Source organism: Camelus dromedarius, chromosome 27 (genome assembly GCF_036321535.1).
Source record: "Camelus dromedarius isolate mCamDro1 chromosome 27, mCamDro1.pat, whole genome shotgun sequence".
In the NCBI taxonomy this organism is placed as follows: domain Eukaryota; kingdom Metazoa; phylum Chordata; class Mammalia; order Artiodactyla; family Camelidae; genus Camelus; species Camelus dromedarius.
Genome location: NC_087462.1, coordinates 12,330,327 through 12,344,286, shown reverse-complemented (window position 1 = coordinate 12,344,286; position 13,960 = coordinate 12,330,327). Strand labels below are relative to the sequence as shown.

General features: G+C 37.5%; 1 protein-coding gene across 2 annotated transcripts in view; it reads right to left on the bottom strand.

Moving 5' to 3' along the window:
- Positions 1–3,927: 3,927 nt before the first annotated feature.
- The window catches only part of GABRA1 (gamma-aminobutyric acid type A receptor subunit alpha1), a 54,374-nt gene continuing 44,341 nt past the window's right edge, over positions 3,928–13,960 (bottom strand). For both annotated transcript variants that reach the window (XM_031437742.2, XM_031437741.2), the window contains exons 9-10: positions 9,670–9,872; positions 3,928–4,539 (exon numbers count right to left, since the gene is read on the bottom strand). In XM_031437742.2, the coding sequence (XP_031293602.1) occupies positions 4,228–4,539; positions 9,670–9,872 (515 nt within the window). In that variant the 3' untranslated portion in view covers positions 3,928–4,227. The remainder of the gene's footprint in view (positions 4,540–9,669; positions 9,873–13,960) is intronic.

Genomic DNA, 13,960 nt, shown 5'->3' with positions numbered 1-13,960 from the left:
CACAGTGTCATATTTGGTCTACTTTACATTTATGTGTTAGTTCCCTGGCAGTAGACTTTGTGACTCTCTGAGTTAAGTATTAATGTGTTACTATCTTTGGTTGAAAGCTGTGTCCCTTATCACCAGCAGTCTCCCCAGCACTAAAGTGCCTGATAAATATTGAACCATCTTTCAAAACCTAGCTTAGCAGACACTTTCCTCTGAAAACCTCACTCACACCACATCCCACATATCACTTCCCCATGCCTTGTGCATTTATTGGGAGTTGTAGGTCTTTATTAAAGTGTTGTAACTTTAGGTTCGCTTGGGTTCTCTTTGTAATTGTGAGCTTTCCAAGCGCATACTGTGATCTTCATCTCTGTAATCTCAGTGCCTACCATGGTAGCTGAAGGGTTCCAAGACATCTCAACTGTTGTCAGTGGTTAAATGGTTAACAACTCATCAGCTGGCATTAAATCCCAACACCACTTCAGTTCCCCTTATATTTCCAGCTTCATTTTAGACAGTATTAGTTCTTACAGGTTCAATTATCTCATCATATGAAGAGGGGCTGGGTACCCCTGTTACGTGTCTCATAGTGTCCTCTACTTTTGTCATAATATTTTTATTATTATTTGTGCCTGATTCTGTCTCCCTCCCCCACTAGAACTTTGATTTCTTAAAGAAAAAGGCCATGAAATATTTATCTCTACGTCCTTATTATCTACCACAGTTTTTAACACAGGTAGAGGGAGACTCAGCAAATGTTAGGAAAATTAAATTAAATTAAATTCACATGCAGAGTTAATCTATCTGCCTAAATTGTGGCTATCATGTAATCAAGTCCAATGACTGTTCTTGTTGGTCACAAGAGCTGGATAATGTTAGAAAACTCTTAACAGAAGGTCTTAACGAACAGGTATAATTAAATTCAAACAGATGGTCAGTCATAATGCCAAGTCCATTCTTATTCTGATTTCTTAGATAATTGTTACAGTGAGCCTTGGCATGGATGTAGTTTGATAGCCAAAATAATCACCATCCACTACATTCATTGTCATGAGAGCCAAGAAATCAATGAATGTGATGGTTCAGCTAGTTTACATGGACAGACTAAGTCATTTGGTTGGAGGATTTTAAAAGTATTAATTTTGCTAAGTCCCGAATCATTTTTTTTTAAGAAGATGCAGGTTTTATTTGTACAAACACAATTTACTTTGTTTTCACCTGGCCACCAGCTGACGTAGAAAGATTTTGCCTCACATGGTCTTGCCTGTAGGAATCAAGTACAGTTTTAGGTCCATCATTGAAATGAGTTTTCCATTGTCTTTCAAATGATGACAAGTATTTTGTACGTTAACTCTGTGATTATAGAAACATGAAGGAATGTGATAGCTCCAGGGGAGCTTTTAAAATCACAATGCTCAGACTCCTTCTGCAAAACCATTAAACCAATCTCCGAGGAGTAGATCAGAAAACAGATTTATTACATTAACAATAGATATGAACAAACTACCATCATATCAGCACTTTGACTCTGCTCTTTTTATGTATTCCAAATTTTGAGTTGAAGTGCTCTTGGTAACGCCAGATACCAGGTGTTTAGCAATTCCTTCCTTTGAAAGTGATTAATTAAAAAAATCATAGTTTAAGATCATACTATTGATAGAAAAGAGAGTCAAGCATTCCATTTTGTTATTGAATAATGTTAGCTTTATTATTATAATAGAATACAGTATGACATAAAATTAAGAGCTTCTGCTAAACTCTGTAAAGCAGTACATGCATCTGCCATGAACAACCTCAATTCATGTTGGGTTTTATTGCCACTTCACTGCACTAAGGTGCAATAAACATTCAATGTCATCTTTTAAAAATTTTTCCTGGGAGTTAACAGGAACTGTCCCCTATAGGAGTGGATCTTTATTTTCAAGGAAGACTTAACTAGGGTTACATGGTTTAGCAAAGCACTGTAGAAAAGCTACGTAGAGTAATTTGTCTTTGATAAGTTGTGCAATCAATTTATACAATAGAATTCTGTCCACATGTACTAACAAACTAAGGAATGATAGAAATGCAGTCATTGCATAGCAGAAAGCAGACTAAGAAGAAATATTCACATCTAATGAGCAAAATACAGACCAAATGTGGGCCACGAGGAGTTTGGAAGATAAAATGCTCTTAATAAGCACATTAGGTTAACGCCGAAAAATAACGGGATAAACAGCAACACAGAAGTTAGAGCCATATTTTACTTTATTTTCTATACATGATTATCTACACATGAGACCATAGGATGAGATATCCTTGGTTCAGCCTTTGCTGGCTTAGCTCAGTGAACTTAGGCAGGACCGAATCAAACAATAAAGCACATTTAAAAAGAAAACCAGAGTTTGTTTAGGAAAACACAAACTGTATTTTCCTATGTCATTGGGTAGCAGCTCTTTGAGAAAAACATTGCTCAAAACATGGGTATGGATCCCAAATGTCTTATTTGGTAATTGTGATAACAGGCTTATGTCATGGTATTCTAAATGTGGTTAGACCATAACTCATGGATTCTGGATGCTAACTTTAAAGATCTCTGAAACTCTTACCAGACAAAAGGAGACTTCAAAAATACCTTCCGCATAAATATTTATCTCTAAAACATCTGGGAAGTAATGAAACAGACTAGAATCTTCATAGGGAGTGTTAATTGACCTCTTGTCATTAAAGCCCTTACATAGTATGCCTACAAATATATTGCTACAGTATAAACGAAAAGTAATAATATTACTCAATAAAAGCTATTTCCTGTACATTCTTTCACGTATTTTTATATTTAATGCTACATATGGTACAACACTTATTGAAATAGTTGGTATCAGCAAAGATAGCAGTAAATATACAGGTGATTTTCTAGCTCCCACTAATGTTTTTCCATTTTCTTTCTATATTACAAGAGCCTAAAATAGGGAGACATGGCATGACTTGAGCAGGTTGCAACCGATTTACTACTGTACACTGGACAACAGTTTGAAATTGCAAGCTGTTCCTACATAAGTGTACTTTATCCCCATATGTTTTAAGTCCCATCTGGCTCCTTCAGGCTGTTCTGGTCTTAAAGGCAGGCTCTAAATGTATTTCCGTAGCATTTAACAACATTCTAACAGCTAAGAGCGGTGAGTCCCACACAATATTTTAAGAACACAGCCTTAAAAAAAGTAAAAAATGTACAATCTCATGCTGGATATTTACATATATAATTTATATATTCTATATTTATTTACTAGTCATAAATTTCAATCTAAAGCTTTTAATGTACTGTTATATAAAATGATACATTCAACAATTCTAGAGCTTGCAAAATATTTTTGCCCCTCTAAAAACATCTTCATAATGAAAATCAGTGATTATTGGACCCATGTGCTATCTGGATATAGACAGGGTGGAAAATAAATCTTTAAATTTTTTTTTTTTGGTTTTATTGAGTGTATATTTCTGTTAAAATGATTCCTCATCGAGTCTAGTGGTAAAAGTGTGGATGGTAGCAACGTAGCCTGTTTAAAGGCATTTATCTCCACTGGATTAAATGTGCTCTACGGCGAGGAATTGCACCTTAGCCTATGCAATTTCCATCAATTTTAAAATAGCATTTAACAACAAAATAATGCATTAGGCATTTCTTTTTTAAGGAGAAAGAATGGGGATTTTTAGCTTTGGAAACAAAATGTTAAAGCTATACATCAGTTTAAAAAAAACAAATACGTAAGAAGCACATTGTCATTTGTGCAATAAAGACATAGACTTTTTAAAAATTTTTCTTCCTTAAACATTATAATTTATTCTTTTAAACACCTTCACATAAAAATATTTTTGACATATACAGTATCTTTTTTTTTCTAGAATATTTGGAAATATATATCTACAAATGACCTGGAGTTACAGAGTTAAGTTTGATTTTTCTTTTACTTTTTCTCCTATCTTTGGATCTCCTTCCCCCTCCTTTTCATCTCTCTTTCCTTCTGTCTCCTTCTGCCACGATTTTGCTCTCTTGCTCCCTCTCTCAGAATCCTGTCTCTCAGCTGTATGGTCTGCTCTTGGGCTGCCAGACAGGGGTCTGTTGTTCTTATATGAATTATGGAAATAAGGAAACCTTCAAATTCTTCAAGACAGAGGCAATAAAGCAGATGGGAATTACCGTGTTGAGAACAGAAGGCAATTCCCAGTGCAGAGGACCCAACAACGGGATGTGAGTGACAGAACCTACTGATGTGGGCTGGGGGCTTTTAGCTGAGGCTCTCTGTTTAAATACGTAGCCCAGTAGACCAAGTTAAAGATTCCGAATAGGAGCGGGAAGGCTATCCTTGACAGTCGATCAATTTTGCTGACACTGTTAAAGGTTTTCTTCGGTTCTGGTGGTTTTGTTTCCGGCTTGACTTCTTTCGGTTCTATGGTTGCACTTTTAGCAATGGTGGCTAAGCCGGGGTCACCCCTGGCCAAGTTAGGAGTGTAGCTGGTTGCTGTCGGAGCGTAAGTGTTGTTTTTCTTAATGAGGGGATCCTTCACTTTCTTTGGCTGTAGAAGGAAAGAGTAAAAATATTTCGTTTAGTAAATTGTGGGAAGCAAATTCATAAGTTGCTGAGCAGAGTGGCCTTTACTTTGGAACTCAAACATGTGCTTTATGTAAAATCTGAGGGATGTATTTATGACTGCATTTTGGGGATAAATGAAAAACGCAGACACAAACATCTAGTTGTAAGATTGACAAGTTTGCTCTAATGTAACAGCACGATGATCTTGCAGGACATTTGGTCCTTTCAAAAACATCCATAAGATATTTGGTCCATGTCAAAGGTCCTTGAAATTTAGTCCTGTCCCATTTGTCCATAAGCAGGTATTTGGTCCATGCCAAGTGGTTTTGGACAGGACCAGATATCAAGGACCTCCAGCATGGACCAAATGTCTAAATGGACGTTTTAGACAGGACCTAATGTCTGCTAATCCATGGTGATTATAGATAATAATACTGAATCATACACCTGAATGTTGCTGAGATGAGATCTTAAATGTTCTCATCAGAAAAAAGAAATGGTAACTATGTGATGGGATAGAGATGATAGTTAATACTCTGGTGGTAATGAATTCACAATCTATAAATGTATCATATCAATCACATTGTACACCTCAAGCTTACGCAATGTTACATGCCAATTATTATCTCAGTAAAGCTAGGGAAAATGCAGACAGGTATCTTCCGGGATTTCCCATCAAGAGGTGGAGTGTATTTCCCCACAAAAGGCTTTGCAGCCTCGGCCTTTACCCTCTGGAAGCATGCCCCTGCCACATGGGGGGAGCCTGGACGAGACCACAGAGGGACAGGGGCCATATGCAGCGAGCAGTCCAGCCGGCATCAGGACCCAAACCTGTGAGAGAGACCCTCGTGATCTTCCCACCCTGTTGGAGCCTCCAGTTTACTGCAGCGATGTGAGTGAGCCCAGGTCAGACTAATAGAAATGCCACCAGGTTTTTTTCCCAGCCCCAAATGCTTGGTTGTTATTTCAGGTCACTAAGTTTTTGGGTGGTTTGTTTTGCAGTGATACATTACTGAGCCAATTATTATTCGCTGCCTCTCCCCATGTTTCCAGTAGACAAATGACAAGGCAGGGTTAGTCAGGATATCCTGAACTCCTGCTCCATGTTAGCCGCTCACCAATGTGACCTGTGTAGTAGTTGACAACGCCAGCATTTCGTAAAGGTACAGACATTTCTGAAAAATGAAGTGGGTCGTTTTTTAGAGGTACATGGTCTGACATAGTTACCACTAGTAACTTATGACTACTGAGCACTCGCAATGGGGCTAGCCTAATTTGAGATGTGCTGGAAGTATAAAGTACACCTAGGATTTTGAAGACATAGTATGAAAAAAAAGTATAACGTATCTCCTAAATAATGTTTAGCATTGTTTATATGTAAAGATAATGTTTTTAATGTATTGACTAAAGTGCATTATTAAACTTAATTTCACTGGCTTGCACTTTCTAAATAAGGCTACTAGAAAAATTTTAATTATATATACGGCTCACATTTGTGGCTCACTGACATTCCTGCTGGACAGCACTGGTCTAACAGTGTGAGTCTCACTCTTTCATGCACACTAACTCACCAGTTAAAAACTGTTAAAGTGCGAATGTCTTGGGCACAATCTCACACTTTGAATCAGAATTCCTAGGGATGGGAGCCTGATCATGGACGCTGTGAAAAAGCTACACAGAGAATACTGATGAGCAGCTAAACCTGGCCAGCCAGACTCGGCATACTCTGAATAATTTGTATTTTTATTGTATTTTTATTATCAAATCAGAATAAAATATTACTTCCAGAAGAGCTGATGTTTTTCACAAGGTGCTATAGACAGGGATTTTAAGAGGTTAATTTCCTTATTAACCAACTTCATGACCTCTCCACTACCTTTTTTCCTCTCCAAATCCTTAAGCATACATTGATTGCGACCAAAAAATAAAGGAAAAAAGGAAAAAAACCCAGATTTTTTTTTCTAGGATTAGGTCATTAAAAGGAAGGCCACTAACTCCACATTGATGCCCATTTTTAATGAAGGTAGATTTGTTTAAGCCTTATGGGGAGTGACAAATGCTATAATTATCTGTATAAAGTTGAAGTGGGTAAAGTGATTCCCTCTGAATATAGTCCAAATGACTACAAGTCAAAACTTGATATGACTCATTTCAATATAAACAGCCAGATTAAAGTGGTATTATGTCTATTGCCTAGAAAATAAGAGTTTTAATATATTAAAGGATACATTGAAAAGCGTGTATGTCCTTTAGATAAAATATATGTGCACTCTGATGTTGAAGAGGATTCTGATCTAACCAAAATTTGTTGAGTGACAGATACCTTGTTTAATGAACTGAAATGAATAATCTGCAAAAGGAAAAAATCTTGGAGAAGAGTTTATATTATTGGTAGATTTCATCTTTCCCACTGCCAACTATCATAATACCCCAATCCTAAAATTTCTCAAGTTGTTATTTTTTGATTTGTTTTTTTGTTTGTTTTGGGGTTTTTTTTTTCAACATCATGTTGAAAAGCTATTTAGAAATATCTGGCTGGTTTCTCGGGAAATAATAATAGCTTTTTTCACTTGTGAAAATGTTGAACTACCTGTATTCTTTAAGAAGCTGGTATTTCAGGATTTAACCATGTGGGGGTGAATCTTGAGAAGGCTACTGTACACTCACTTGATAATGTGACGACGTATGAGAATCTTCTTTTTATTTTCAAGCTATACGATGTTAGAGACTGAAATCTTAACTCTCCTGAAAACACTAACCTGGTCACAGAAAAAGGACAATTTTTTTATCCTCTCTGAATGATGAAGTGAGACCTGGATCACACTGTGATCACATCCCCTGTAATAAGCAAATCAAACTGGCAGAGCCCTGGGGAAGGTTTTTACAGAGACATAGATAAAATGCAGAAAATATTCTCTTTCTCATTAGGCTGGCAGGTATAGGTATAAATGTGTTATATAAATAAATGTATATATAGCTAGACCTTTACCTTTATTTATACATGTGCACTGAATAACATGAGCTGTAGATCGAGATTAAAATATTTTATCTGAGACAGAACACTTGAAAGACGAATAGCAGGTCAGAAAGAGAGAACTAAACTATGAGCTCACCCATGCCTCAGCCCAAATTCTGCGCTTTCCAGACCAAATTCAGTTCCCCTGACAAGTCACTAACAACTGATACTGCTGAGCCACAATCAGAAAGACACTGGCCTCTTGCAGCATGCAAAGGAGGAAGCTAGAAAAGCAACTTTCATCAATATTTGCATTTCATTTTGCATTTGTATATCCCCGATATTTGTGTATCATTCGTCCTGAAGACCTTTAGTTGAGTATTTCAGGGATTCTAAGATGTGCACTTTTGTCTCAGATCTTTTTTGTTGTTGTTGGGAGGTAATTAGGTCTATTTATTTATTTTAATGGAGGTACTGAGGATTGAACCCCAGACCTCATGCATGCTAAGCACGCGCTCTACCACTGAGCTATACCCTCCCCCTAAGATGTGCACTTTTAAAGCGTCCGTATCTATGACTTTGGGCTCTGTCTTACAATTGGTCATGCCTTATGCTCACTCATCTTCAGGTCTGGTGAGCTCTCTCCTTTGAGGCTGCCTTTTCTGTTCTAGAACAAATGGAGGGCCATCAATGGCAAAGGTAAATATTGGACAAAAACTCTATCTTCGCTCCCTCATCCCTCTCTCCAGCTGGTAAATGCAGTCCCTTTGTCTCTTCTCTTCTCTCTACTGAACCTGAGCCAATATCCTTGGTTTGAAAATTCAGAGATTTTCTATGGTGTGCAAGGATATTTCAAGGCAAGGTGAATTTTTAGGACCTGGTTCTCATCCATGTTAGCTGTAATAGGGCCTCCTGTACAGAACCATCTTTGTTTTCACTTGTGCGGGAGATCACTGGGGTGGTCCACTGATTCCTCTGTGTCTGAAAGGTCAATCTCAGGGCTTTTACTTGGCAGCATATTTTCTTTCTTACTTATGCATGTATTAGTGGTACATCTTTTTTGGTGGTGGGGGTAACTAGGTTTATTTATTTACTTACTTATTTTTTTTAATGGAGGCACTGGGGATTGAACTCAGGACCTCGTGCATGCTAAGCGTGCACTCTACCACTGAGCCGTACCCTCCCCGCTACTGGTATATCTTATAACCAGTAACATTTTAGGTTCTACTAAATGTGGTAGATGTTTTCACCACCAAGGATCCTCTTTTCTAGTATATTTGTGAAGCTGTGAGGGGAAAATAATCACTAAATGGGGTTCTTTACTATAGACCTTCTCAGACTTTTTAATATACCGTGACTCTGTGATACAGTATGCAGAATTATTCAGGTGTATTTGACCACAGAACTGTGTTTTCAGGGACCATCTCAAGAGACTAGTATTCTGTGTTTGCTGTAGAGTGATTCTTCTTAGATTACGTCTAGCTGTCTTCTAGATCTCTCTGACTTTGCCCTTCTTCCCATCGTCCAAGGCTCACTTGTATTTTGACATATTTTCCCTTCAAACTTCAGACATAGAAATATCCTCCCCAACTGTGCTTTAAAATCCACTCTAAACTAAGATGAGGAATTTTCCTATGATTTCTGTGCATTTTAATCCTTAAAGCAAACTGGAAAAAGACAGTATGTGTCCCAGTCTTTAGTGAAAACTAGAGGTCATGCATTTTGAAAATTCAGTTCAGTTGAGGCACTAACGTAATAACATGTATGACCAAATTTATTAGGCTCAGAAAACAACCCGAAGACTATGATTTTCAAGCTATAAAAATTATAATGGTGTAATTGCTCCTACTGTAAGGTTTGGTAAAACTGTTCACACATCAATGGAGACCACAGGAAAGCATATTTGAGTAGAAAAGTTTACCTTTGTGTTTCTCCTTCATCTCCTTCCCTCTGCTCTGCACATCTGTCCACTGAAAGGATCTCTCTCATTAGCAGTAATGAAATTCTCATAGCACTTAATCATGCATGACGCAAGAAAAAAGCAAACTCTTTAACCTCTCTGCATTCTTCATCCATCCCCCCCAAGTCCAAACATTCCATCCTATAGGTTTAAAAAGACATACTAGTGATGTATCACAGGGATGGTAAAGCATTTACCTTTTCTGGAACCACACTTTTGCCATCCCACGCATAACCTCTCTTGGTGAAATAGTTTACTGTGGCAAACTCGATCAGAGCTGAGAATACAAAGGCATAGCACACTGCGATAAACCAGTCCATAGCCGTGGCATAAGCCACCTTCGGGAGGGAGTTCCTGGCGCTGATACTCAGAGTTGTCATGGTGAGCACAGTTGTTACTCCTGTAAAGAAAGAAAGTGAATTTGTAGCGTTATCAGGGAGGCCAGCCTACTTGTACAAAGGGAAACCAGCAGTATCATGGACAGAGTGTATTTTCCAGTTCATTCCATTTTGGTCTGGGATGGATGAGTTTTAATTTAACCCCACTATAGTTTGCAGTTCATGGCAGGATTGAGGGGGAGCTTTTGGAGGGGAAAAACTGCCCTGCTATTGAGAAGCTGTTAATCAGATAGTAAACTCTTTTAAATAGGCATCTTGAGCATAGTGTCCTGGATAAGAAAGGAAATAATATTCCTTCACTGTCCCCAACTCTCTAAAATATAAAGCAGAGATCTTCACTGTCCTTGATCCACACGTAATCTCTGGATCCTCGGCTCTGTTTAATATTCTACCTGTGTACTTGGAATGTATAAACCACAAAACCAATAACTTCTTGATAACTGATCACGATAGATAATTAAATTATCTTTGAGTAATATTTTGTTACATTATTAGCTCTTTGGCTTTTGTACAATTTGTTCCTGATTCTTGAAATAGCTACTCTTTCATAAGAAATTCCTGAAATAAGTTGCATGTGACTTGCTTGAGGTCAGTTAGCTAAGAAGTGGCAAAACCAAATCTGAACGTATTTATCTGATTCAAATGTTTGCAATCTTTCTCTTTCTGTTAATGCTGCATCATCTTCTCTATTCTGCGAATCTATCCCTACTGATTAAAATCACCTGATTATATTCAAAGCAATTTTCAAGTCAGTTGCTTTTCCTTTATTTAAATAATTGGTTGGTGTAATAATTGAGTTGGTTTGTGAATGATATATCCACTGATGTTTATTTAACAAATTAATATTATCAACCTAATATACCATTTAGAATATTTTAAGTTCCTTTGAAGCCATTTGAAAATACATGGAAAACAATTCACAGAAACCCAGTGAGAGGGGCTCAGGTTGCCTAGCGTAGAAAAAATCGTAACTACTTCCAATGACTAGTCCCTCCTTACTTATTAGCTCTCAAGTAAGCAAGTTAACTTCCAGGGACTTCAGTCTCCGTATCCGTAAAAGTGGTGATTTAACATTCATTCTCTTGACTGTCTATGTCGTGGCTGAAATTCTAAGGGAGGAAAATTTCTGCACCGTCATTCACGAGATTATTTGAGGATTAAATATAGTAAGTGAAATGCATTTTAAAGATGATAAGCAAATTATAGCTGGAGAAGATTTTGTCATCCCATGTGTCTAGAACTAGATCTATGATGCCCCCTTTTTGATTAATTTTTAGAGAATCAGCAGACCACACAGCTGGTAGGTGGCTAACTTTGCTAAGCTGCTTTAAACCATCCAATATTCCCTAGTTTTCCATGAAGCTCAAGGTAGATGATCTTTGTAACTACATTAGGAAGTGATAGAATTAGGAAGAAACACTGAGACTTGTATTAAATCATATTTTTGATACATGGTCACCGTGGTAGGGAATAGACTGACTCTGAACTTTGGAGGTGTTACAGAAAGTCCTGGGGCATTATCCGTGTTACCTATGGTTTAGGAAATATTGGCTGGAAAATAGCCCCCAAATTTACATTTCAGTGATAACTTGAGCAAAGAGCAAGATAATTAACTGTCAGCATTTGGAGACCAGAGCAACCCAGTTTCAAATCCCAGCTTTCTAAACTGCTGAGTGACTTTGGGAAAATTGCCTCACAATTCTGAGCTTCTGAATTTTTTGTAATTATTTCCTTGTAAGTTAATTTTAATAAGCCTAACTCAGAGGGCTATTGTGAATATTAAATAAAACAATGTAATAAAGCATTCAGCACTTAGCCCGATACTAAAGGCATAGTTAATAACTTATTATGGACAGCTTTAATCCTTTTTGATAAATCCTTGCTAAAGTGAGTTTCATTTTTTTTTACCCAAATTTTGGTTTATGTAGGCAGCTGCTAGCTGTTAAAAGTAATTTGGGAATGGGTATTCTTAAACAAAGGGCATTCATAAATTAAAAACAGTGAAGAATAGCATAAAGAGAGAGGTGTGTCGTGTTTGTGTGTGTGTGTGTGTGTGTGTGTGTGTGTGTGTGTGAGATCTTACAATTCCTGCCATAAGGAAAGGGAAAAAACCCCAAAATGTGTTAAGAATCTATTGAATTCCAAGTACTGACTCTGGCAATTACATATTTTATTGTATTTTCTCACCTCATCTTTTAAATGGCACTATTTTATTTTAATTGGACTCTCAGTTTATGGGCAGCTGAAACTTAGAAAAATGAAGAATGAACCCAAAACTTGGGTCTTTCCAGGAGCAAAATCGCATGACCACACTGCCTCTAAACGAGAGAGAGCCCAGAAGGTCAAGAAGATGACGTTTAAGACCTAAGATGGCTTCAGCTCTGTTGCATTTCAGATGCCATTTAATAAACTGTTATAAGGTACAACTTTGGGTTTTTTTTTTTTTTTTTCCCCTTTTGGTATTTTTTTCTTTAAATCCCCATGACCTTCTCAGGCATCCCTAACAGCTCAGAGAAGTGTGCTGAATGCGGACTGAAAAGAATAGAAATGTGTACTAAATAAATGTTAAGAGGCTAAAGGTCTTGGAACGTTGTATTTGTGATTTTATTGAACTTAAAACATTAGAAATATATAACTTGATACAGGGAACTACTTCCTGCAGTTGAGTTTACAGATAGGTAGTTATGTTCTCCAAAAGGGCATGAGTCGGCTGAGACAGAAGATTGTCGGAAATGCTAAGAGCAAGGTTTTTGACTTCTAAAACATTCCAAAGTGACCTGGAGAATATCCAAAAAGGAAAGATAGGATTTGTTGGGGACAGAGAAGGGAAAGTCAGCACATATTTATTTATTTTTATTGAAGTATAGTCGATTTACAATGTTGTATTAATTTCTGGTGTATAGCATAGTGAAAAGTGAGCGTTTAAAAAAATCATTTTCACTGTAGGTCTGGGCTCATTCTACAAAAATAAAATATAAAGCATAAAGTAAACATCTTCTGTTTTCTTTTTAAATTTTTTTTCAACTTTGTATTTTGGAGGGAGGCAATTAGGTTTATTTGTTTATTTATTTTATTATTATTTTTTTTAATGGAGGCACTGGGGATTGAACCCAGGACCTTGTGCATGCTAAGCACGTGCTCTACCACTGAGCTATACCCTGCTCCCTTCTTCTATGTTCTTAATTCTTAAAAATTTCTAGTGAATAAAGGGCTCAAACTACACATACGTGAAGAAGTGAACATCTGATAAGAATTGAATCTTCAGTTCTAATAGGTGCCATAAGCACTGGTTAATATTTACAAACTGTGAGGAAGGAAAACAAAAAGTCTGGAAGGAAGTGCTCTCTTGCTCTGCAGCTGGAACCCTTCTTGATTGAGCCGTGTTCTTCGGCTAATGTCATGGCAAAGATTTGGTGGTTTGCAACCCAGAAGCGCCTTGCTAATGAAGTTCAGAAGAAAAGACTTGTTTCTGAGCACTGGCAGCAGAATTGCTTTCCTCTGAGATAACTGATCTTTCATACTTTGCATATTGTTGAAAGGTGATGCCAGAGGGGTCTCTGCCCATGAATAATAACCCTCAGTTTAGATTGCAAGGGTCTTAAGGCTTTTGTTTTGTAGTAAAGAGTTTTAAGGACAGCACGAGCCTAGTAAGATGTTTTCGGAATGACCCTTGATAATTGTACGTTTCACCAATTAAATATGTGGTCGTTATTAACAAATGGATGACGCTGCTCGCAGTCACCCCCTTCCATGCTTTGCCGTGGCCGCAGGGTGGACAGGGGTACATGGTCGTCATTGAACCCACAGATCCAGAGCTGAGAGGCTGAGTCTTACTCCAGACTCCTTCACCTAATAGCTTCTGCCCTCGGGAAGGTTACCCAGTCTCTTGTTCCTTAGCTTTCTTGTCTAAACACAGGGATACTAACAGTACAGAGGCCTTTTTAATATTATATAAGATGATACAGGGTTACTTCCTTCAACAGAGCCTGATACAAACGCCCTTAATAAATGTTCCGCATGATTTTATTGTGATTCAAATCTGAAGCTCCAGAGTATAATCTTCGTGAGGGGAGAGGTTTATGCCACATCC